Below are 24,176 nucleotides of genomic sequence, written 5' to 3' on the forward strand. Positions count from 1 at the left end.
CAGCAGGCTGTCTCTCCTTGGTTCTCCCCTGTGGGACCCCTGGCCCACCGTGGTGTGTGGAAGCACGGCACCGACTGTTCACAGGCTCAGGGCTAGAGGGGCTTTGCCTCCGATGACTCGGCCTGGAGTTCCCCACCCCCCGCCCCCGGCCTGCCTCGGATGATGTCAGGCCTTAGACTCTGGAGTTGATGCTGAAGTGATTTAGACTTTGGGGGCTGTTGGATGGAATGCAGGTGAGAAGGACATGAACTGGCGGCGGCGGGGTGCAGAATGCCGCCGGCTGAATGTCACGTCCCCCAGATTCACATGCTGAATCCTAATGCCCAGTGTGTCGGGGCCGCGAGGCCTGTGGGGGTGACGGGGTCATGAGGGTGGAGCCCTCGTGATGGGATTAGTGTCCCTGTAACAGTGACCGCAGAGCTCCCCCGCCCCTTCGCCACGTGACGACACAGTGAGAAGGCGCGTCCACGAGCCAGGAGCAGGTCCTCAGCAGACACCGATTCTGCCTGGACCCCACGCGTCTGGCTCCAGAGCTGCGAAGGATGGACATCTGTTGTTTCAGCCCCAGCAGCAGCACAAACGGACTGTGCTGGTGGCAGAGGAGCCCCTGAGCGTGGGGACCTGGGCTTCTTTCCAACTCCTGGCAGAGCGTCTCCTGTCCACGACGGTGTAAGAATGCTGCATTTGGGCCGCTGCCACAGGGCCGGACCACGGGGCTCTCCCACCAGCATCCACTGGGCACTGGGGCTGCACGTGACCTCCACCTCGTCCCAGGAGGCTCCGGTCCCCACCCAGCAGGGGAAGGTGGCTTCCCTGTGGAAACGTGGCCCGTGACCCTCTGTGTCCCATCGTCACACGCATGAGAACGGACTGGTGGTGCTGTCCTGACCTGGTGGCCACGGGGCCCAGTGAAGCTGACAGGAAAAAGGAAGGATGGAAACCGGCCAGCAGCCTCTGCCGACACAGCCGCCCCGGGGCTGCAGGGAGGGCCCCTGTGACCCCAGGGTCCCCAGGGACTGAGCTGGGAACAGAGGCTCCCAGGACCCCTGAAAACGGATGATAGGTTTGGCTGGTTTATTTTCTTGTTTGCAGAGATCTGATCCAGGAACCACCAAAATCTGGTGGCAGATATTCTGCTGTGGGCAAAACCTCCTCTGAGAGCCAGGCGTTCCCGGTTCAGGCCCTGACCCTGATCACCGTTCTCTTCTGTAAAATGAGGGTGACGGCTCCAGGGCTGCTGCGAAAGGCGAGGCTCCGGCCCCTCCCCTGACGCGTCCCTTCTCCCCCCGCCGTGCCCCCACCACGCCATCCAGAATTGTCGTCCAAGGCCCCTAGCAGTCATGGGCCGCCACGTTGGAGGGACCACTGCCTGTTTTCATGGGAGACCCTCTTACGAGGCTCTTAGAGGCGCTGGAAACCAAGCCAGATGTGCCAAGGGATAAACATGAAGCTCAGGGCACTTTCCTCTACTTTCCATGTAAATTTGGCAGGAAAAATAGGGGATTTTTGTTTTGGATTTGTGCTTTAGTCTGAGGGGAAAAAAAGACTTGTGCTCAAATGCCTAGAATAGAAGCTACAAGACTCTTTTTTTTTAAAGACAATTTTTTAGAGCAGTTTAAAGTTCACAGCAAAATTGAGAGGAAGGTACAGAGATTTCCCATATGCCCCCTGCACCCCCCCGCAGATGCACAGCCTCTCCCAACATCAGCATCCCCAGAGTGTGGACCTTCGTTACAAATGATGAACCTACGCCACATGTCATAATCACTTAAAGCCCACAGTTTACATGAGCGTCGTTCTGGGTAGTGTACGTTCTGTGGGTTTGGACAAATGTAAAATGACATGAACCCACCATAATAGCATCACACAGAATCGTTCCACCGCCCTAAAAATCCTCTGTGCACCTCCCCCCCCGCCGTATTCATCCCTCCCTCCGCTTCCCCAGGCCCTGGCACCACTGATCTTTTTACTTTCTCCATAGTTTTGCCTTTTCCAGAATGTCCTATAGTTGAAATCCTCTTCAGATTGGCTTCTTTGACTTAGTAATATGCATTTAAGGTTTCTCCATATTTTTTTCATGGCTTGATAGCTCATTTCTTTTTGGCCTTGAATAATATTCCATTGTCTGACTGCACCATAGTTTATTCATCACTGAAGGACTGAAGGACATCTTTTGGTTGCTTCCATTTGGCAATTATGAATAAAGCTGCTATACGCATCTCTGTGCAGGTTTTTGTGTGAACATAAGTTTTCGTTTCCTTTGGATAAATACCAAGGAGTGCGATTGCTGGATCGTCTGGTAAAACTATGTTTAGTTTTTTAAGAAAGCACCAAAGTGTCTTCCGAAGTGGCTGCACCATTTTTGCGTTCCCACCAGCAATGATGAGAGTTCCTGTTGCTCCACATCCTCACCAGCCTTTCATGTTGTCAGTGCTCTGGGTTTTGGCCATGCTAATAGGTGTGGAGTGGTGTCTCGTTGTTGTTTTACCTTGCATTTCCCTGATGACATATGATGTGGAGCATCTTTTCACGTGCTTATTTGCCATCTGTTTTCTTTTTTTTAATTTTATTTATTTTTTACACAGCAGGTTCTTATTACTTATCTATTTTATACACATCAGTGTATACATGTCAATCCCAATCTCCCAATTCGTCCCACCACCGCCCCCACCCCGCCACTTTCCCCCCTTGGTGTCCATACGTTTGTTCTTTATATCTGTGTCTCTATTCTGCCCTGCAAACCAGTTCATCTGTACCATTTTTCTAGGTTCCATACATATGCGTTAATATACGGTATTTGTTTTTCTCTTTCTAACCTACTTCACTCCATATGACAGTCTCTAGATCCATCCACATCTGTACAAATGACCCAGTTTCATTCCTTTTTATGGCTGAGTGATATTCCATTGTATATATGTACCGCATCTTCTTTATCCATTCGCCTGTCAGTGGACACTTAGGTTGCTTCCATGTCCTGGCTATTGTAAATAGTGCTGCAATGAACATTGGGGTGCATGTGTCTTTTTGAATTATGGTTTTCTCTGGGTATATGCCCAGTAGTGGGATCGCTGGGTCATATGGTAATTCTATATTTAGTTTTTTAAGGAACCTCCATACTGTTCTCCATAGTGGCTGTATCAATTTACATTCTCACCAACAGTGTAGGAGGGTTCCCTTTTCTCCACACCCTCCAGCATTTGTTGTTTGTAGATTTTCTGATGATGCTCATTCTAACTGGTGTGAGGTGATACCTCATTGTAGTTTTGATTTGCATTTCTCTAATAATTAGTGATATTGAGCAGCTTTTCATATGCCTCTTGGCCTCTTGTATGTCTTCTTTGGAGAAATGTCTATTTAGGTCTTCTGCCCATTTTCTTATTGGGTTGTTTGTTTTTTTAAGATTGAGCTGCATGAGCTGTTTATATATTTTGGAGATTAATCCTTTGTCTGTTGATTCGTTTGCAAATATTTTCTCCCATTCTGAGAGTTGTCTTTTCGTCTTGTTTGTAGTTTCCTTTCTTTTGCAAAAGCTTTTAAGTTTCATTAGGTCCCATTTGTTTATTTTTGTTTTTATTTCCATTACTCTAGGAGGTGAATCAAAAAAGACCTTGCTGTGATTTATGTCAAACAGTGTTCTTCCTTTGTTTTCTTCTAAGAGTTTTATAGTGTCCAGTCTTTCATTTATGTCTCTAATCCATTTTGAGTTTATTTTTGTGTATGGTGTTTGCAGACCATACAAATTTCATTCTCTTACATGTAGCTGTCCAGTTTTCCCAGCACCAGTTATTGAAGAGACTGTCTTTTCTCCATTGTATATCCTTTCCTCCTTTGTCATAGATTAGTTGATCATAGGTGCATAGGTTTATCTCTGGGCTTTCTATCCTGTTCCATTGATCTATATTTCTGTTTTTGTGCCAGTACCATATTGTCTGGATTACTGTAGCTTTGTAGTATAGTCTGAAGTCAGGGAGTCTGATTCCTCCAGCTCCGTTTTTTTCCATCAAAATTGCTTTGGCGGGCTTCCCTGGTGGCGCAGTGGTTGAGAGTCCGCCTGCCGATGCAGGGGACACGGGTTCGTGCCCTGGTCCGGGAAGATCCCACATGCCGCGGAGCGGCTGGGCCCATGAGCCATGGCCTCTGAGCCTGCGCGTCCGGAGCCTGTGCTCCGCAGTGGGAGAGGCTACAACAGTGAGAGGCCCGCGTACCGCAAAAAAACAAAAAAAACAAAATTGCTTTGGCTATTTGGGGTCTTTTGTGTCTCCATACAAATTTTAAGATTTTTTGTTCTAGTTCTGTAAAGAATGCCACTGGTAATTTGATAGGGATTTCACTGAATCTGTAGATTGCTTTGGGTAGTATAGTTATTTTCACAATATTCATTCTTCCAATCCAAGAACATGGTATATCTCTCCATCTGTTTGTGTCATCTTTTATTTCTATCATCAGTGTCTTATAGTTTTCTGCATACAGGTCTTTTACCTCCTTAGGTAGGTTTATTCCTAGGTATTTTATTCTTTTTGTGGCAATGGTGAATGGGATTGTTTCCTTAATTTCTCTTTCTGAGTATATAGGAATGCAAGAGATTTCTGTGCATTAATTTTGTATCCTGCAACTTTACCAAATTCATTGATTAGCTCTAGTAGTTTTCTGGTGGCATCTTTAGGATTCTCTATGTATAGTATCATTGCTGCAAACAGTGACAGTTTTACTTCTTCTTCTTTTCCAATTTGTATTCCTTTTATTTCTTTTTCTCTGATTGCTGTGGCTAGGATTTCCAAAACTATGTTGAATAATAGTGTGAGAGTGGACATCCTTGTCTTGTTCCTGATCTTAGAGGAAATGCTTTCAGTTGTTCACCATTGAGAATGATGTTTGCTCTGGGTTTGTCGTATATGGCCTTTATTATGTTGAGGTAGGTTCCCTCTCTGCCCACTTTCTGGAGAGTTTTTATCATAAATGGGTGTTGAATTTTGTCAAAAACTTTTTCTGCATCTGTTGAGATGATCATATGGTTTTTCTTCTTCAGTTTGTTAATATGGTGTATCACATTGATTGATTTGCATATATTGAAGAGTCCTTGCATCCCTGGGATAAATCCCACTTGATCATGGTGTATGATACTTCTAACGTGTTGGATTCTGTTTGCTAGTGTTTTTTTTTTTTTTTTTTTTTTTGTGGTACGCAGGCCTCTCACTGTTGTGGCCTCTCCCGTTGCGGAGCACAGGCTCCAGACGCACAGGCTCAGTGGCCATGGCTCACAGGCCTAGCCGCTCCACGGCATGTTGGATCTTCCTGGACTGGGATACGAACCCGTGTCCCCTGCATCGGCAGGCGGACTCTCAACCACTGCGCCACCAGGGAAGCCATGTTTGCTAGTATTTTGTTGAGGACTTTTGCATCTGTATTCATCAGTGATATTGGTCTGTAATTTTCTTTTTATGTAGTATCTTTGTCTGGTTTTGGTATCAGGGTGATGGTGGCCTCATAGAATGTGTTTGGGAGTGTTCCTTCCTCTGCAGTTTTTTGGAAGAGTTTGAGAAGGATGGGTGTTAGCTCTTCTCTAAATGTTTGACAGAATTCACCTGTGAAGCCATCTGGTCCTGGACTTTTGTTTGTTGGAAGATTTTTAATCACAGTTTCAATTTCATTACTTATGATTGGTCTGTTCATATTTTCTGTTTCTTTCTGGTTCAGTCTTGGAAGGTTATACCTTTCTAAGAATTTGTCCATTTCTTCCAGGTTATCCATTTTATTGGCACAGAGTTGCTTGTAGTAGTCTCTTAGGATGCTTTGTATTTCTGCGGTGTCCGTTGTAACTTCTCCTTTTTCATTTCTAATTTTATTGATTTGAGTCCTTTCCCTCTTTTTCGTGATGAGTCTGGTTAAAGGTTTATCAATTTTGTTTATCTTCTCAAAGAACCAGCTTTTAGTTTTATTCATCTTTGCTATTTTCTTTGTTTCGGTTTCATTTATTTCTGCTCTGATCTTTATGATTCCTTTCCTTCTACTAACTTTGAGTTCTGTTTGTTCTACTTTCTCTAGTCCCTTTAGGTGTAAGGCTAGATTGTTTATTTGAGATTTTTCTTGTTTCTTGAGGTAGGATTGGATTTCCCTCTTTCCTCTTCCCTCTTAGAACTGCTTTTGCTGCATCCCGTAGGTTTTGGATCATCGTGTTTACGTTGTAATTTGTCTCTAGGTATTTTTTGATTTCCTCTTTGATTTCTTCAGTGATCTCTTGGTTATTTAGTAACGTATTGTTTAGCCTCCATGTGTTTGTGCTTTTTACGTTTTTTCCCCTGTAATTGATTTCTAATCTCATAGTGTTGTGGTTGGAAAAGATGCTTGATATGATTTCAATTTTCTTAAATTTACCGAGGCGTGATTTGTGACCCAGGATGTGATCTATCCTGGAGAATGTTCCGTGTGCACTTGAGAAGAAAGTGTAATATGCTGTTTTTGGATGGAACGTCCTATAAATATCAATTAAATCTATCTGGTCTACTGTGTCATTTAAAGCTCGTGTTTCCTTATCTTCTGTCTGGATGATCTGTCCATTGGTGTAAGTGAGGTGTTAAAGTCCCCCACTATTATCGTGTTACTGTCAATTTCCTCTTTTATAGCTGTTAGCAGTTGCCTTATGTATTGAAGTGCTCCTGTGTCGGGTGCACATATATCTATAATTGTTATATCTTCTCCTTGGATTGATCCCTTGATCATTATGTAGTGTCCTTCCTTGTCTCTTGTAACATTCTTTATTTTAAAGTCTATTTTATCAGATATGAGTATTGCTACTCCAGCTTTCTTTTGATTTCCATTTGCATGGAATATCTTTTTCCATCCCCTTACTTTCAGTCTGTATGTGTCCCTAGGTCTGAAGTGGTTTTCTTGTAGACAGCATATAGATGGGTCTTGTTTTTGTATCCATTCAGAGAGCCTGTGTCTTTTGGTTGGAGCATTTAATCCATTCACATTTAAAGTAATTATTGATATGTATGTTCCTATTACCATTTTCTTAATTGTTATGGGTTTGTTTTTGTAGGTCCTTTTCTTCTTTTGTGTTTCCCACTTAGAGAAGTTCCTTTAGCATTTGTTGTAGAGCTGGTTTGGTGGTGCCGAATTCTCTTAGCTTTTGCTTGTCTGTAAAGCTTTTGATTTCTCCATTGAATCTGAATGAGATCCTTGCCGGGTAGAGTAATCTTGGTCGTAGTTTCTTCCCTTTCATCACTTTAAATATATCGTGCTAGTCCCTCTGGCTTGTAGAGTTTCTGCTGAGAAATCAGCTGTTAACATTATGGGAGTTCCCTTGTATGTTATTTGTTGTTTTTCCCTTGTTGCTTTCAATAATTTCTCTTTGTCTTTAATTTTTGTCAGTTTGATTACTATGTGTCTTGGCGTGTTTCTCCTTGGGTTTATCCTGCCTGGGACTCTGCACTTCCTGGACTTGGGTGGCTATTTCCTTTCCCATATTAGGGAAGTTTTCGACTATAATCTCTTCAAATATTTTCTTGGGTCCTTTCTCTCTCTCTTCTCCTTCTGGGACCCCTGTAATGCGAATGTTTTTGCATTTAATGTTGTCCCAGAGCTCTCTTAGGCTGTCTTCACTTCTTTTCATTTTTTTTTTCTTTATTCTGTTCTGTTGCAGTGAATTCCCCCATTCTGTCTTCCGGGTCACTTATCCGTTCTTCTGCCTCAGTTATTCTGCTATTGATTCCTTCTAGTGTATTTTTCATTTCAGTTATTGTATTGTTCTTCTCTGTTTGCTTGTTCTTTAATTCTTCTAGGTCTTTGTTAAACATTTCTTGCATCTTCTCGATCTTTCCCTCCATTCTTTTTCTGAGGTCCTGGATCATCTTCACTATCATTATTCTGAATTCTTTTTCTGGAAGGTTGCCTATCTCCACTTCATTTAGGTGTTTTTCTGGGGTTTTATCTTGTTCCTTCATCTGGTACAAAGTCCTCTGTCTTTTCATTTTGTCTATCTTTCTGTGAATGTGGTTTTTTCCCCACAGGCTGCAGGATTGTAGTTCTTCTTGCTTCTGCTGTCTGCCCTCTGGTGGATGAGGCTATCTAAGAGGCTTGTGCAAGTTTCCTGATGGGAGGGATTGGTGGTGGGTAGAGCTGGGTGTTGCTCTGGTGGTCAGAGCTCAGTAAAACTTTAATCTGCTTGACTGCTGATGGGTGGGGCTGGGTTCCCTCCCTGTTGGTTGTTTGGCCTGAGGCAACCCAACACTTGAACCTACCTGGGCTCTTTGGTGGGGCTAATGACAGACTCTGGGAGGGCTCACACCAAGGAATACTTTCCAGAACTTCTGCTGCCAGTGTCCTTGTCCCCATGGTGAGCCACAGCCACCCCCCGCCTCTGCAGGAGACCTTCCAACACTAGCGGGTAGTTCTGGTTCAGTCTCCTATGGGGTCACTGCTCCTTCCCCCTGGGTCCTGATGTGCACACTACTTTGTGTGTGGCCTCCAAGAGTAGAGTTTCTGTTTCCCCCAGTGCCGTCGAAGTCCTGCATCAAATCCCACTAGCTTTCAAAGTCTGATTCTCTGGGAATCCCTCTTCCTGTTGCCGGACCCCCAGGTTGGGAAGCCTGACGTGGGGCTCAGAACCTTCACTCCAGTGGGTGGACTTCTGTGGTATAAGTGTTCTCCAGTTTGTGAGTCACCCACCCAGTGGTTATGGGATTTGATTTTATTGTGATTGTGCCCCTCCTACCGTCTCATTATGGCTTCTCCTTTGTCTTTGGATGTGGGGTATCTTTTTTGGTGAGTTCCAGTGTCTTCTTGTCGGTGATTGTTCAGCACTCAGTTGTGATTCCAGTGCTCTTGCAAGAGGGAGTGAGCGCATGTCCTTCTCCTCCGCCATCTTGAACCAGTGCCCGGTTTGTTTTCTTTTCTCCCATATTTACTGTGAGAACCTCATCGAGCTCCTGGTGGTAAATCTCACAATATTGAGGGCCTCCCCTGACAGGGTCCCCTGGAGCTTATAACTCTCAGACGTGTTCACACTGAGCCTCCAGCAATTGACAAATCACAGTTCAGGTTTTCCTACCTGGCACTGGTTCCCATGGCAGCTTCAAGTCTCTGCCCCAGGAAGCTGGACTCCCTGCGTTCACCCGTCTGTCTCTCCAGTTTTGGGGGCAGTGATTTGCCCTATGAGCTCACCTCTCTTACGGACCCAAGAAGAGTTGCTGACTTTTCAGTCTGTTCAGCTTTTCAGTTGTTGTTTGGAGGAAGCAGCGACTGCCAGGCTCTTGACGTGCAGAACTGGAAGCTGGTCCCAAGGTTCTCTCTGTCATAATCTAGCCAAGGCCTTTGGTTCACCTTCTCTGTCACCAAAAGAGGCAAAACTGGGTGTTGGTTAAGTTCTCAGACTTAAATGCAGACCAGGGCTCCCACCCCAGCTCTTGTAACCCACTGCTGAAAACCTGACAACACTTCCATGTCCTTTCAGAGCCAAAGTTTCCTCGTCTGTGAAATGCAGATACTTCAGAGCTGCTGAGGTTAAATTGAATAATGCTTGGAAACTGCTGTGGACAGTGCTTTGCACACAGAATTAAGTGACAGCTTTTTACCCTTTTGCAAACAAGATGCTAAAGCACATGCGGGCTACGGGGTGGCCGGCGGCGACGAGGCCGCGTCCAGGCACTGACGCTCCTTCTCCAGACACTGGTTTCTGTAAACGACGCAGCGGGAGTTGTCGGTCACAGTGGGAGCAGAGGGAAGCCAGGCCGAAGGGGCAGCTGGGGAATCAGACGACCGGCCCCTGCGTGGCTGTCAGCAGGCATCTCATCGCGCTCGGGATGTGACCCAGGCCCGTGGCGGGGGCCTCCGTCTCCCCAGCCGGTGTGGAGACTGCGGGGCAGGGCAACCAGGAAGCCGCTGTGCCAGGAAACAGCCCTCTGGTCGCTTCCCCACCCTTCCTCCTGGTGCCACCGGGGGTCCCCATGCCACCCCCGCACCCCAAGTCTGCACTGACCCCCTCTGGCCTCCAGGGGAGAGACTGGCCACTGCCCTCGGCTTCAATTGAGGAGGCCTGAGTCCTGGTCCCCCGACACAGCCACCTCGATTGGGCCCTCGGACAGCCCCTCGCTCCCGGACAGGGTGGGGAGAGAAGCGGACAGAGAAGAAAGCGGTGGAGCCCAGCGGGCCTCCCTGAGCCCGTCCCCACCCAGCCCGTCCCCACGGAGGCCCGTCCCTGGGCCCAGGCGGGGAGGACGGGCGTCACCTTGTGTTGCAGTCAGTGCCAGAGGACCCCGTGCCCCCTTCCTCCACGGCAGCCGGTGTCGGGGCGGCTGTGAGAACATTGAACGTGCCTGGAAATGAGTGGGGATCAAGGGTCTCTCCCAGCCATGGCCTCAGCACTTCCCTCGCGGGGTTGAGGTATTTTGCTTTTTATAAGCTGCACGTTTAAGGCAGCAAAATTCATCCAGCACCAGCCAGTTTGCGGGAACAGACCTGAGCATTCAGGTGATTTTAGGCTCGCTTGAGCCCGAAATATTAAGTATAACATGAAGGAATGTTTTTAACGAGAAGACGTTAGCTATTGTAACTCAGCAAACTGGCTGTTCCCAGATGAGGAGCTTGTGCTGTTGATTTCACCCCAAGTTCTAATTTATCAACGCCCGTAAGATCTTGGTGAGTGGGGGTCACAGTTACTCCAGTGGGTCGGCTTGGTTTGTGAAATCCCCACGTTGGCAGCTCCTGGGGAAGCGGGCTGTGCCCCAAGGAGCAAGGTCTCAGCGGAGACGGGGGGATTGGGAGAGCTACTGTTTTCTGATATGACCTGGCAATGAGCGTCTTGAGAAATAAACCCTGCGCTCCTGTGAGAACGGCGGCCACGTGGGCTCAGTTGGGTGCAGAGCTGGGAGAAAACAGCCACCAAACCGCAGATCCTGTCCTGGACACGGTCAGCCAGGCCGCTCGCCCGCCCAGCGTGCCTGCCAGACGGGCTGTCCCTCTGCTTCCCACCAGCCTGAAGCGTACCCACTCTTCGGAGCGGTTTCCTGGTTGTCAGCGGGATGCTCCTTGTGGCAGGTCCAGAGCCGTGCACAGAACAGAGTGAAGGTAAAATGAGAGGTGATGGCTGAAGCCTGAGTGCATTTCAGTGCCCCTGCTCCCGAAGCCTCTTCGTGGAACTGTAAAAGTGGCGCAGTAGCCGCTTGGTTCCCGTAACAGTAACGTCAGAGCAGTCCCGTTATTTGGTAATTTTAAGCGTTCCCTCCCTGCAGCTCTTGTTTCCAGCCCTTCCTGTCACATGTGCTAACGGATCTTCCACCACTCGACCACTCTGCTCATTAGGTCCTCAGCTGTACCCATCGGGCGGCGGGGCTGTGAGCGCACGCCCCGAATGCTGCCCCAAGGGGGCCTTGCGATGCCTTCGTGGGCTGCAGTCCCTGGACCCTGGGCCCGGCCAGTGCTGGGCGACCTGATAACAATTTGCCTGCTCTTAAAAAAAAAAAAGCCATTTTCTGGCTTTTTAAATTCGCATTCGCTCACTAGCAGGCTTTTCGCATCTCCACCTCCATCTATACTTCCGACGATTTCCGTCTTCATCCACCTGCTTGCGGTTGTTCGTTCTTGATTCGGTGTGTGCGCTGCGGACGTTCCCCCAGTGTGATGACACACATCTGCTGCCCCCCTCCTGAGCAAGAGGGGCTGCCAGCCTCCGGCCGGGGCCCCCTGCTGCGCACGCCCCCGCTCAACCTTCCCTGCTTGCCTGACCCTCCGTCCTCTGCCCCAAGGATGTCCGTGCAGTGTTGGCACGGCCCTGGGTCCTACAGAAAACCTTGGCTGGTCCTGCGGGTCCACAGCGCTGCCGCTGCTGAGGTGGCCGTGATGGGCAGGGCCCCTGCCCCTGGCCCCGTGCATTTGTGCCTTTGGCTGCCAGATGGATGTGCTGAGGTCGGCAGAGAGGGGCTGCTTTCCCGGGAAAAATCACCTCCTGCTGAAGCCAGTCAGAAAGTGCACGGAAGCCAGGGCACGAGGGCCCTTCTGGTCCGCACTGGGAGCCGCCTCCTGCCCGGGTCACGGGAGCCAGAAAGCGTTGCAGGGCCAGCGCCCTGTGCGTAGCCTCTTTGCCCCTCTCGGAGGGGCCGCGACTGAACCCAGCAGCCAGGAGGGTGCGATCAAGCCGCTGCCGCCAAGGGCTCTAAGGGGGATTCGCACAACTGTGCGTCAGGGGCGCCGCACAGACGGGTGGGACCAAGCCCGGCACAGGACGGAGAGGAGGAAGCACACCTGCTTCCCTGGAAGGAGCACGCCCACCACTGCGGGAGGGCTTCCCTAGGAACAAGGACTAAGATTGGTGAACAGACGAAGAGCAGTGCCTGCCCACTTCGTGCCGCTGCCTGTGACTAGATGGAGTTCAGGTTCGTGGCTGGGAACTGCTCTCCCCTGAGATGGACGCCCTCTTCACTAATTCATGGGCGGTGTCGCTGTCTGCGATCATCTTGTTCGTCTGTGTCTGTCTGCGGCTCACGTGGGTCGCTCCCGCGAGGATGGCGGGGCCCTGGGGCCAGGATGCCCAGTGCTCACACTCAGTGAGCTGGTTGAAAGGATGAGTGAACATCCTGTAGCGCAGACGTGCTCGCAGCTGTGAGCACCGAGCGGTCTCAGTCCTCAGGCTTCCGAGTGTGAAGATGCTGGTGGCTGCGGGTCTGTCTGGTTCCTGAACCCCTCCAGCATCTGGGCCGGCACATCGTTCCCAGGAGGGACCAGAAGATGCCAGTGGGTCCAACGGGGAGACAGGCGCATTCCAGCCAGGCAGAGGGTGGAGTACGTCGTAACCAAGGTGTCTTCATTTCTTTCCGTGTGACCCCACAAAACTGGTTCTTGGGCTGTTGCCAGGAAAGTGAATTGACAGTTCTGCTTCAGTGCAGACGATTTGAAATGAGTACATTCATTATTTCTATGTAAATGACTGTTTAATCTTTTTAACCACTTGTTCTCTTAAGTGGATTTAATATTCCTTCCCCTAATTATCCATTTGTACTACAAGAGCCTGTTACCATAGGTAACCGGAAAAAATAAACCTCAGTTCAGCTCAAACTATTATAAATTTGGAGTTGGTGAAATGAGTTCATAAGTATTTTCCTTAAGGTACTTATGGGCGGCAAAAAGGAGATCCGCAGACAAAGCTGTTAATGAGTGACTAGTTAGGACAAACCCTTTACCCTTTCAAGTGTCCAGTCTGTGACAGGGTGGCTTCGTGACCCTGCTGATGCCCCAGCTGCAGACGACAGCTTGGCTTGGCTGTTTTGCCAGACACAAGGTCCGCGATGGATGGAGGGAGGGATGAGAATCTGTCCAGAGCGCACACAGGCAGCAAAGGGACGTGAGCATTTTAAGAGTCTAATTACACCCTAGATAGACACAGGGAGAGCCTGCAAGCCTCGGGGTCTTTGGTGGAACGCTCCCTGGGGTCGGATCCCTCAGGCCGGGGCGACAGGCGTTCAGGCTGAGCTCAGCGCTGCCCTCGCAGTTACGAGTCGGCCCGGCTCCTGTTCCTCTCCTCGTCCTCACGCCTGGGTTTATATGCGATGGCACACAGTCTAAGGGTCAGCAGGCTCCTTAGCAGGACAAATGCCGCTGAATCTTTGATGCTCTGAAATGAGAACGAAGCAGGGGCTGGAGGTGCAGCCAGGCCAGGCCTCTGCTGCACCCCCGCCGGCCCACCGAGCCGCTGGCCACCCCTCAGCCTCTGCTACTGAAGAAACGCGGCCGGCTGTTTATTTTCACTAGGAAATCAAAGCAGGGTCGGTGTCCAGTGAGGGCCGGGCCGTGGGGGCCGCACCTTCCGAGAACAGTTCCAAAACCACTTGGTGTCCAGAAGCCCCTGGTGTGGAGCCAGCCTGACCTGTCCCCTGTGCTCCCACTGTCCCGACGGTGCTGCTTCCGGCCGCCTGCTCCCCCAGGAGCCCTGAGCCCGGGAGCAGGTTTGGGGTGCAGCCATGTAGGGTGTGGGAGAGCCTCCCATGACCGACCTCAGCTCACCCCGCACCCCGCCGCGGGCACCTGGACGACCCTCCTCTGGAGGCGCTTTCTCCCGACGGCGGGGAGTCCCACCTGCCGGCATCGGGACCTCGACGCGCCGCCGCCCCAGCTTTTCACCTGCGAAGCCCGGCGGCCAACGGGCCCGTGGTGCAGGCAGCTTCCACATGGTGTCTCGGCCTTCGGAGGAGGAGAGGCCTGTTGGGAAAGGAAGCCCACGGGAAAGACGGGCGAGGGTGGAGCTTGAAGGAAACAGGAGACCCCAAGGGGCCTCACTGGTACCTGTGGAGGCCCGAGGGGAAGGGCCGCGTCCACAGAGCCAGTGGGGGTGAGAGCGGCCCTGAGATGTAATCGCAGCGCCTGGTTGGAAGGGTTGGCGCTCGTCTAGGGGGCGCTGAGAGACGACGTGGGGAGGTGGGGGGAGGGGAGGAGTCGGGGGTCGATCCAGGAGGGCAGCCATCACCGGGAGGAGATCATGAGGAGCAGACCGAGAGGAGGACACGGGGACCCCGAGTCTCTGGGACGCGAGGGCCCGGGTCCTGGGTTGACCAGCCCCGAGAAGACACCCGAGAACTTCCGCAAGAGAGGGAATCGTGATGGGTGAACAGTCCCCACGGCGCTGGACCTCGGGGGAAGGAGCTTGGGGCAGACCTCGGGGTGGCCCTCAGATGGACCTCGAGGAGGAACTCTGGGCGGCCTCAGGGTGGCAGGCTCGGGAGGCCCAGCTGGCCACGTTTGGGTTCCGGCCTCTGCCAGCTACACGGTCCCTTTGGTTGGAAATGCATTGACTGAGATGTAAGCACTTCTCCGTGTCAGTGTTAAGCTTCACCAGCAACACTGAAAGCTTGGACATCATGGGGCAGCCCCTTCAGACTTCCAAGTGGAAATGGACTTCCTGCCCGTCACCTACATCGGGCCAGAGCAGTCAGGCATGGAGGTAGAGTAAGGACTCTGCAGACATGCAAAGGCTCAAAGATGTACCCGCCGCGTACCTCCTCTCGGGGGTGCCAGAGGACGCGCTTGGGCAGAAAAATGGAGTAAACTGAAGAGGAGACGCCGCGTATCAAGGTGGACGGAGAGCCCCAACCAGAGAGGAGCTGAGAGCCGCTGCGGACCGCAGTGCACAGCAAGAGGGCAGAGGCCCCTGCAAGGGGAGGCAGGCCTTGGAAAGGAAACAGAACCGTCTGGTGTGTTTTCAGTGTGGAGAAAGTACCATGATTTACAGCAAGCTAAGCAACTTTAGAACAGGGCCATAAAACTTGAGGAAAAAAATAAAACATTTTACGAGGGAAAAGAATGTAATGCAGCGTAGCCCACAACCTGGCTCAGCAGTGAAGCGTCTCCACCTTATCTTAGTAGCTACAGATTTTACCTCAAAGCATGTGACACCACTGTTTCTAGAGGAAAGGGATCGTGGATGTGGTGGGGATGGTGTCAGAGAACCGAATCCTCAGCTACACAAAGTCATAGAAATGTATACAGTTAATACATCAATAAATAGTCAGGTAAGCACATTATTTAAAAGTATGGAAGTAACTATCAGAAGGAATAACTGAAAACTGTTGCCCCTGGGAGATGAGTCGTGGTAGGAATACTGTTTTTTCCTTTATAAGTCTATATTTTTTGTTTCATAAAACAAAAATATTAAAAACATGTTCAGTCACCAAAACTCATTCAAGAACGAGTAGATAACCTTGCTGATGACAGAAATTTAATTCATCATTTAAAACCTTCCAAAAAGAAAACTCCAGTCCCAGATGGTTTCACTGGTGAATTCTACCAAAAGTTTAAGGAAGAAATGATACCAGTTCTGCACAAGCTCTTCCAGAAAATAGAACCCTTCCAGTATTATCCTGGCACCAAACCAGACAAAGACACCACAGGAAAGAAAAAAAAACACAGATCAGTGTCTCCCATGAACATAGATGCAAAACTCCAACAAAATGCTAATAAATCAAGTACGGCAATGTATACAAAGGGGAACACATCATGACTAAGTGGAATTTTTCAGGAAAGCAAGCCTGGTTCAACTTTTGAAAATCAATCAATGTAATTCACAATATTAACACAGCAAAGAAGAAAAACCATCTGGTCATCTCAATAGACGTGGAGAAAGTGTTTGACAAAATTCAATATCCATTCACAATTAAAACAAAAACATTCAATTCTAGAAATAGAGGGAATTTCTTTAACCTGCTGGAGAACACCTATTTAAAAAAACCTACAGCTGATGACATATGTAATGATGAAAGATAAATGACAGTGCTTTCTCCCTGCCATTGGGAATAAAGCCTATTTAGTCAGCATCGTTCTAGAAGTCCTACCCTGTGCAATGAAGCAAGAAAAAGAAAGACAAGTATACGATGGGAAAGGAAGCAATAAAACTATGAACACACAAAAAATTCCCAAGAAATCCACAAAAAAGCTTGTAGAATGATTGAGTGCAGTTACACGGGGTCAGCACCCCCCCTAGGTATTTATCCAAGAGAAACGGAAGTGTGTCTCCACGAAAGCCCCCCAGCTGCTTGCATCAGCCCCAGACTGGAAAGCAGCGCCATGCACACCCACGGGTGCAGGGGTAACCGGCACATCCGTGCAGCAAGCCGAGCAAAGCAGCATGAGTCTCAGGACACGTCGTGGGAAAAGCAGACTCAAAAGTCTACACGCCGTGTCAGTCCGTTTATGAGGCGTTCTGGAAAAGGCAGAGGGATCCGTGGTCGCCACGTTGGGGTGTGGGGACGGCCTGGCTGTAAAAAGGCGGCGCGGGGGCCTCGGGGTTGGCAGCGGTGGCTCCGCGGCTCCGCCCCCGGCCGCACCGGAGTGCGTGTCCTTCCAGGAAAGCCCGCGGGCACGTGTCTGACAGTCCCTGAGAACCGGGCTTTCCAGGTCGAAGGGTACGCACCCTGTGAAGGCTTTTCAGACGTATCTGTGAGACGTTCGTACCGATTCATACTCTGCCCAGTGTTCTGGGCCCCTCTCAATCCTTGGCCTGGGGCAGTGGCCCCCGTGACCCTGGCCTGGTGGGGAAGCGGGTGAATTACGGAGCTCCTGAGGGGAACAGCTCAGCAATTTCTGATAAACATGAAAATGTTCTTGTCTACCAGCCAGAGGCTGCCACAGCCCTGGAGGGACGCTAGCAGTTCCGTTTGGTTGGTTTTTCGGTGACAGTGGCTAATAGCGTCCACGTAAGGTTTGCAGTCCGGCACGGAATCCGATGTGTGGCCTCGAGATTTCTGGATGTGCAGGGACATGGACAGTGTGGCCACACAGCCCGCTGCCCTGCGTCCACGTCTGTGGTCTGCTCAGACTCGACGCCGCGGTGACATAGCTGCTTCCTTGGGGGCAGCTGGCCTTTGGTTCCTGAGCCACAAGTAATTGAAGGATGCCCAGTGCCTCTTCCAGAAGCACAACAAACTGAAGGAGGGGGAGGGGCCCCGTGCCCAGGGCAGCGCCTGCCGGAGCATCACGCACAGACTCTCAGGCTGGTGCCGAGATCCCGTCCCGGGGGAGGGGGTGCGGTGTCCTGCGGCCTTTCCCCGGAAGGGAAGTCTCCCGTGGGACCAGACAGGACCCAGGGCCCTGGGGGAGGTGGCGGTGCCTCACGGGAGCCCTGGCGGAGCCCACGAGGGGCACCAGTGCAGGCTGTGCGGGGGGAGCTGCAGCCTGGGGAGAAGGCCCCGCCTCCAGTGCTGGGGGCCCTGCCCACCCTCATCCAGCTGCCACCTCAGCCCCACAGCTGTGCTTCTGGCCTCCTGCCCTAGAGGACGACCAGGCCACCCCAGGGCTCCGCAGCCGCCGAGGCCAGTCCCGGGCCACCCACACCTCCCTGTCCCTTCTCCCCCCTCCTCAGGAACCCCCTTGCCTGTGGGGGACCCTGCCTCCCACCCCCAGCCCGGCTCTTGCACCCCCAGTGAGAACCCCCTGCACCTGGTCCCGGTGAGTGGCGGGCCTGTGGTGGTCGCGCGTGGTCCAGCCTGCGGCGCCCAGGGGTTCCTTACGGCAGATGCTGCGTCCTCAGCTCCCCGCACCCACGGGTGGCCGGAGGTGGAGGGGCCGAGAGGGGGTCGGGGCTCCAGTGTGGTAGCGGCCCAGCCAGAGAAAGGGGCTCTGGGTCCTGGGATTCCCTTCGCTGCTCCTGTGTTTCCTCTGCGGAGCTGAAAGGTGCTTGTGATTCTGAATGGGGAGCCCTTTCCCTGGGCTCTGGGGGTCGCTGGTCCATTTGAGTGGCTCTGGCACATTCCAGGCTGTCTTCCTGGGGTCAGAGGTGGCCCTGCAGTTCTCACGGGAACACCCCCGGGGGACGCGAAGGGTGGTGTGGAGGTGAGACGGTCCCACCCACTGAGACCAGACACTGAGGTCCCCCACCGTCCACGACCGTCCCAGGGTGCAGGGCCCACCTTCTCTCCCTCCGGAAATGACCGCTCCGGAGTCTCCGTGTCCCGCCCAAGCCCCCGAGACCCGAGCCCTCCCCTCCCGCCCCGACAGCTGGGGGGGCGGCAGCCGTTAGCCGACGCCCCGTATGGCCCCGATTGTCGCCCCCGGGGAGAGCAGAGGGCACACAGAACAGACGACGGGGCCCAGCCTCGAGCCGGGCAGGCGGGGTGTGGAAGGTCCCCTCGGCTCGGGCGCACAGCAGCCGGTGCGGGGCAGCCATGGCCTAATTACCGGCGTCAGTGAAAGTGCAGGCAGCGGGGCCTTCAGAAGTGGGTGAACCAGCGGAACATAGATTTACCGCTGACCCAGTTTTGGACAAATAGGCCAGATGTGTCAAATTGTGATAAATCACTGTCATTTTCGGGACTAAAAGTTCCAGAAATAGCTGCCTCCAGTGAGCCTCCTGGCTGGTCCTTAAGGGGGCTAGGGGAGCCGCTTGCAGTGCGCCTCTTCCCGGACCCACCGGATCGGATGGGTCTGGCTCCAGGCCGGTGCACTGGGGTCGCTCCTCCAGCACGGGGGGGTGCGGGGGGACCGGGGCCTTTGTCCCTCCCCCCACCAGCACACGTGGCCGCAGCCCACCGGAAGGCGGGCCAGCGGCTGCACTTGGCCCAGGGATGATGGGGGACCCAGAGCCCAAGGTCGGCCCGGACGATGGGGCATCGTCGGGGGTGCTCCTGGGGCGGTGGGTCACGGGACCCCCAAGCACCCCTTGGGCTGAGGTCATCAGAGTCCTGAGCAGGTGAGGTAGGTACGACCCGGGGCTCCAGCCTCCCCTCCCGCTCACCGACCAGAGGGTCCCCTTCCCCCACCCAGGGTTTCCAACCCTGTCAGTCCGCGTGGCCCCAGCTGTGTCTTCCTGCCTAAATCCAGTTTTCCTGGAGCTGCTGTGTCCTAAGGCCCCAGGCCCAGCGGGACGCCCCTGCTGGCTCCTGTCCTGGGCCCGTGCCAGGGCGTCAGAGGCCCGGGGCATCAGCGCCACCTGGGAGGTGCTGTGACCTCTCAGAGCCTGACAAGGGTGTGCCCCAGGCTCACTCTCGGGGCTTGGAGCGCCCCCCCACCCCCGCTGCTCGGGAGCGGACTCGGCTTTTCCACCTGTGCGCCCCACGGAGCGGGTCCGAGACCCAGATGGGGTGGGAGCCCTTCATCCAGCTGGAGCCGCCATCACCTCTGTTTGAGGATGGACCTACCCAGTGACATTCAGGGGTTTATCCTAAAGCTGTGACCTTCCCCGGGGCCCACCCTCGTGTCCGGGGCCACGCGGGGAAGTAAGCACATGGCCGGTTTTTCCAGGCGCACGACCAGGAGGGCGACTGATGCAGAGGCCGAGGCGCTGGGCTCAGACAGCTCATTAGTGAGAACGCCAGACTCCGCTCGATACACGTAAATCGCCCTGGGCACTGGGCGGCTGGCTCAGAAAGTGCAAATCGGAGAGGTCTGCGGGAGTCGGGGCGCCCCAGGTTCCCCGTTGACAAGTTGGTGTCCGGCTTGGGGAGCAGCCCTGCGGGGTCCTGCTCACCTCTGTGCCCTCAGGGCACCGAGGCCAGCGCTGCACATGTCTTCTGAACCACGACCTGCTCCCTGTTGGGACCACCGGGCGGGTCCTCACCTCTGGTCTGCGTGGCGATGGAAGCTCACCACTTCTTGCTGGGTGGGGACTCAGAGGGACATGAGCCAGGTGGGGGCAGTGCCAGGCCCCGGGTCCCCTCACGCCCGGTGGGAGCCACGCCTCGTTGTCTGCTCTTTCATTCTGGCCATGCTGGTGGGTGTGAAGTGGGACCTTCAAGTGGGTTTGATCTGCACTTCCCTGATGATTAATGGTGTTGAGCCCCGTTTCATGCGCTTCTTGGCCACTTGTGTATCTTCTTTAGAGAAAGGTCTGTTCAGATCCCTTGCCCATTTTTTAAATTGGGTTGTCTTTTTTATGGTTGAGTTGCAGGAATTCTTACTATATTCTAGATACAAGTCCCTATCGTATATGATTTGTAAACATATCCTCCCGTTCTGCGGATTGTCTTTAAAGACCTTGTCTCCAGAAAGTCACCTTCGAGGTACTAACAGTCAGGGCTTGAACAGAAGGATTTTGAAGAGGAGCAGTTCAGGCCATGACAGTGTCCTTTGAAGCGATTACGTTTTAAATTTGATTAAGTTTAATTCATCTATTTTACCTTGTTTGCTCCTGCTTTTGGTATCACATCTAAGAAGACTCTGGGATCACTGGTTTTCAGCCTGAAGACCTTCCTTTAGAGTTTTTGTAAGGCAGCTCTGTTTTGTTTATCTGGGCAAGTCTTTATGTCACCCCATTTTTTAATGACAGCGTTGCTGGATGTAGGATTCTTGGGTGTCTTCTGAGCACTTTGAACACATTGCCCACTGCTTTCTGCTGAGACGTAGGCGTAATCTCACCAGAGTGAGCTCTCAGGTGACCTATCGCTGTCTCTGCTGCTTCCAAGCTTTCCTCCTTGTCTTTGGAGGTCAGCATTTTTCCTGTGATGTCTTTTCCCTGCTGGAGCTCAGGGAGCTTCCTGGGTGTGTAAGGTTCTTGTTTTTCAATAGATTTGGAAGTTTTCAGCCACGGTTTCTCAAACACTCTTCTCCTCCTCTCCCCTCCCCCTCCTGCTGGTACCTGGATTCCTTGGTTCCAGCACGATCCTTGCGTCCCTCTGTTCTCAGCCTGCGTAATCGTCACCAATCGATCTTCAAGTTCACCAAACCCTTTTTCTCTGACAGTTCACATCCACTGCTGAGCTCCTAGAGTGAATTTTTTGTTATTGTACTTTTCAACTTCAAAATTTCCACTTGGTTCTTTTTAAATGTTTCTTTATTGACGTTCTCCATCTGATACAATGGATGGTCATCATACATTCCACTACTTTTGTGTGTGTGTGTGTGTGTGCGGTACGCGGGCCTCTCACTGTTGTGGCCTCTCCCGTTGCGGAGCACAGGCTCCGGACGCACAGGCTCAGCGGCCATGGCTCACGGGCCCAGCCGCTCCGCGGCACATGGGATCCTCCCGGACCGGGGCACGAGCCCGTGTCCCCTGCCTTGGCAGGCGGACTCTCAACCACTGCGCCACCAGGGAAGCCCTCCACTATTTCTTTAATCAAGTTCTCCTTAGTTCTGTGAATGTATTTCTAATGGCAATTTTGAAACTTTTTGTTAAATCTGACGTTGCGTCACTCTCATAGGCAGTTTTTGTTGCCTGATTTCTTTTCTGATGTATGGGTCATACTTCACTGTTTCTTTGCCTGTCCTATAATTTTTTATTGAAAACTAGACATTTTAGACAATACAATTTAGGAACACTGGATATTGCCTTCCCCTGCCCCCCAGTTCAGGGCACGTTACTGTCATTTGCTTGTTTAGTGATTGGTTGGATTATTTTAGTGGAGTCTGTTCCTGCCCTGCCCCCTGCCACACACACACACACACACACACACACACACGCACGCGTGCACGCACAGGTGTTCAGCCCTTGGCGCTGCTCCTCTCAGAGGCCCAGTCACCCTGGGAGGACACTGGTTTTGGTAGCACTTGGGTCTCTTTCCTGGACCGAACTTTGAAAGTCCTCTAATTGCTGGCTGATTGCTCTATTGTTTTCAACGGCCCTTGGGCATAAATTCCTCTAGAAACCAATCCAGCCACATTGCGGCTCTTAGGATGGAAGAGGTTCTGAGGTCAGAGCTGCTATTTGTTCTGACCCTAGGAGGGCTCCTCCAGTTCTGTACCCCATTCTCTCCTGCAGACCGGCCGCCCCGCAGCCTAGGCTGGGTCTGCATTAGGTCCACAAATGTCCTCTTGTTTCCCTTCCCTGCAGCCTCTACCACTCTTGAGAGCACCCTTGGGTTTGAACTTCACCACTTTCTGTTGCAAATGAAGTCAGTTCCTCTGGGAGGTGATCAGGGGCATCTCTCTTACAGTCTGCGTCTCCCCTACACAACACCTCTGTGCCAGGGCTCTGGGCCTGGGGGTGGGGCAGTGGCAAGCTCCTTCCTTGGTGACCCCCGTTCTCTGAGCTGAGTGCCCTGCAGAGAGACGGGGAGCCAGCGGGCCGAGGTCCCCTCTGTCGTCTCTCCTGGCATGGAACCACCCTCACAAGCTGGGGCGAGAGCTCTGGGGTCCCGGCGTTCTCAAGGTACAGCCTCCATCCCACTGCAGGGGTGGGGGCTGAGTGGGAGCAGGTGCCCCTTTTCCCAGCCACACTCCCCGGGGACTCAGCCCACGGGGACAGGGAGCCCCGTGTTCGTGGCTGCAGCTTCTGGACTGGAGCCCCCTCCCCGCTGAGCTGGGACGCCGGGGGAGTCTCGGTTCAAACACCAAAGACTCTCCTTTTTAAACCAATTTCCACAGATTTTCTTGAATACATTTTTCATTTTCTCTTGTCCTTAGGAGTGTTTCCAGAGGCTTTAAATGGTTGTTTTTTTAACGATTTTCTCTGGTTTTGCTGGGGAGCCGGTCAGCTGAGCTCTGATTGCTCTCCTGTGGGAAGCCAAGCTCCCAGTCAATTTTTGTGTTGTTGGTTTTTTTTTTTTTTTTTTTTTTACAGGAATTGGGCTTTTTTGGTTTGCAACCCTTGCGCTTGCAGTGGCACATGTGCACGGGTGGGCGTCAGGAGGACGGGCAGCCCGGGAGGGACGGGCCCCCCTGCCCCCAACACGTGTCCCTCTCCATCCCCCCCCAGGGCGAGTGCTCCCCCAAGTGCCGCGGCCTGTTCGTGCTGGAGACGGTGTGCGTGGCCTGGTTCTCCTTCGAGTTCCTGCTGCGCTCGCTGCAGGCCGAGAGCAAGTGCGCCTTCCTGCGGACACCGCTCAACATCATCGACATCCTGGCCATCCTGCCCTTCTACGTGTCGCTGCTCGTGGGCCTGGCGGCGCGGCCGGGCGCGGGCGGCAACAAGCTGCTGGAGCGCGCGGGGCTGGCGCTGCGGCTGTTGCGCGCGCTGCGCGTGCTCTACGTGATGCGCCTGGCGCGCCACTCGCTGGGGCTGCGCTCGCTCGGCCTGACCGTGCGCCGCTGCGCGCGCGAGTTCGGGCTGCTCCTGCTCTTCCTCTGCGTGGCCATGGCCCTCTTTGCGCCCCTCGTGCACCTGGCCGAGCGCGAGCTGGGCGCGCGCCGCGACTTCTCCAGCGTGCCGGCCAGCTACTGGTGGGCCGTCATCTCCATGACCACCGTGGGCTACGGCGACATGGTGCCGCGCAGCCTCCCCGGGCAGGTGGTGGCGCTGAGCAGCATCCTCAGCGGCATCCTGCTCATGGCCTTCCCGGTCACCTCCATCTTCCACACCTTCTCGCGCTCCTACTCAGAGCTCAAGCAGCAGCAGCAGCGCGCCGCCAGCCCCGAGCCCGCCCTGCGCGAGGACAGCACGCACTCCGCCTCTGCCTGCGCCTCTGCCTCTGCCTGCGCCTCTGCCGCGGAGGACGACGGCTCGCAGGGCCCCGACGGTGCCGGCCCGGCCGGGGACTCCATGGCCGGGCTGTGGGCATCCGCGGGGCCGCCCTGACCCGGAGGGGACGCGGCACCGGCGAAGAGGCTGCTCCCCCGGAGCTCCAGGACCAGAACCGCATTCTCACCTCCCGCTGCGCACGGAGGGACAGGGACGACTTTGGGGGCCCGGCTCCCTTTGCCGTGCATGTTGCTCGCCCCGCACAGCCCAGAACTTGGCCCGGGGCTGACCCCGGCCTGAATCGGGGGTCACAGCCATCCTGTGCTTTGAGTAAAGAGTTGAACTCCAAGGAGCGGCACCAGCCTGTTCT

General features: G+C 53.0%; 1 protein-coding gene across 1 annotated transcript in view; it reads left to right on the forward strand.

Annotated features, from left to right (window-relative positions):
* Nucleotides 1-23,923, forward strand: part of KCNG2 (potassium voltage-gated channel modifier subfamily G member 2) — a gene marked incomplete at both ends in the record, with an annotated part of 35,498 nt that extends 11,575 nt beyond the window's left edge. Inside the window, one exon of the mRNA XM_079718197.1 lies at nucleotides 23,105-23,923. Within this exon, the coding sequence (XP_079574323.1) occupies nucleotides 23,105-23,923 (819 nt within the window). The remainder of the gene's footprint in view (nucleotides 1-23,104) is intronic.
* Between the last annotated feature and the right edge of the window lie 253 nt (nucleotides 23,924-24,176).

This window comes from Hyperoodon ampullatus (assembly GCF_949752795.1).
Source record: "Hyperoodon ampullatus genome assembly, chromosome: 13".
Taxonomy (NCBI): Eukaryota; Metazoa; Chordata; class Mammalia; order Artiodactyla; family Ziphiidae; genus Hyperoodon; species Hyperoodon ampullatus.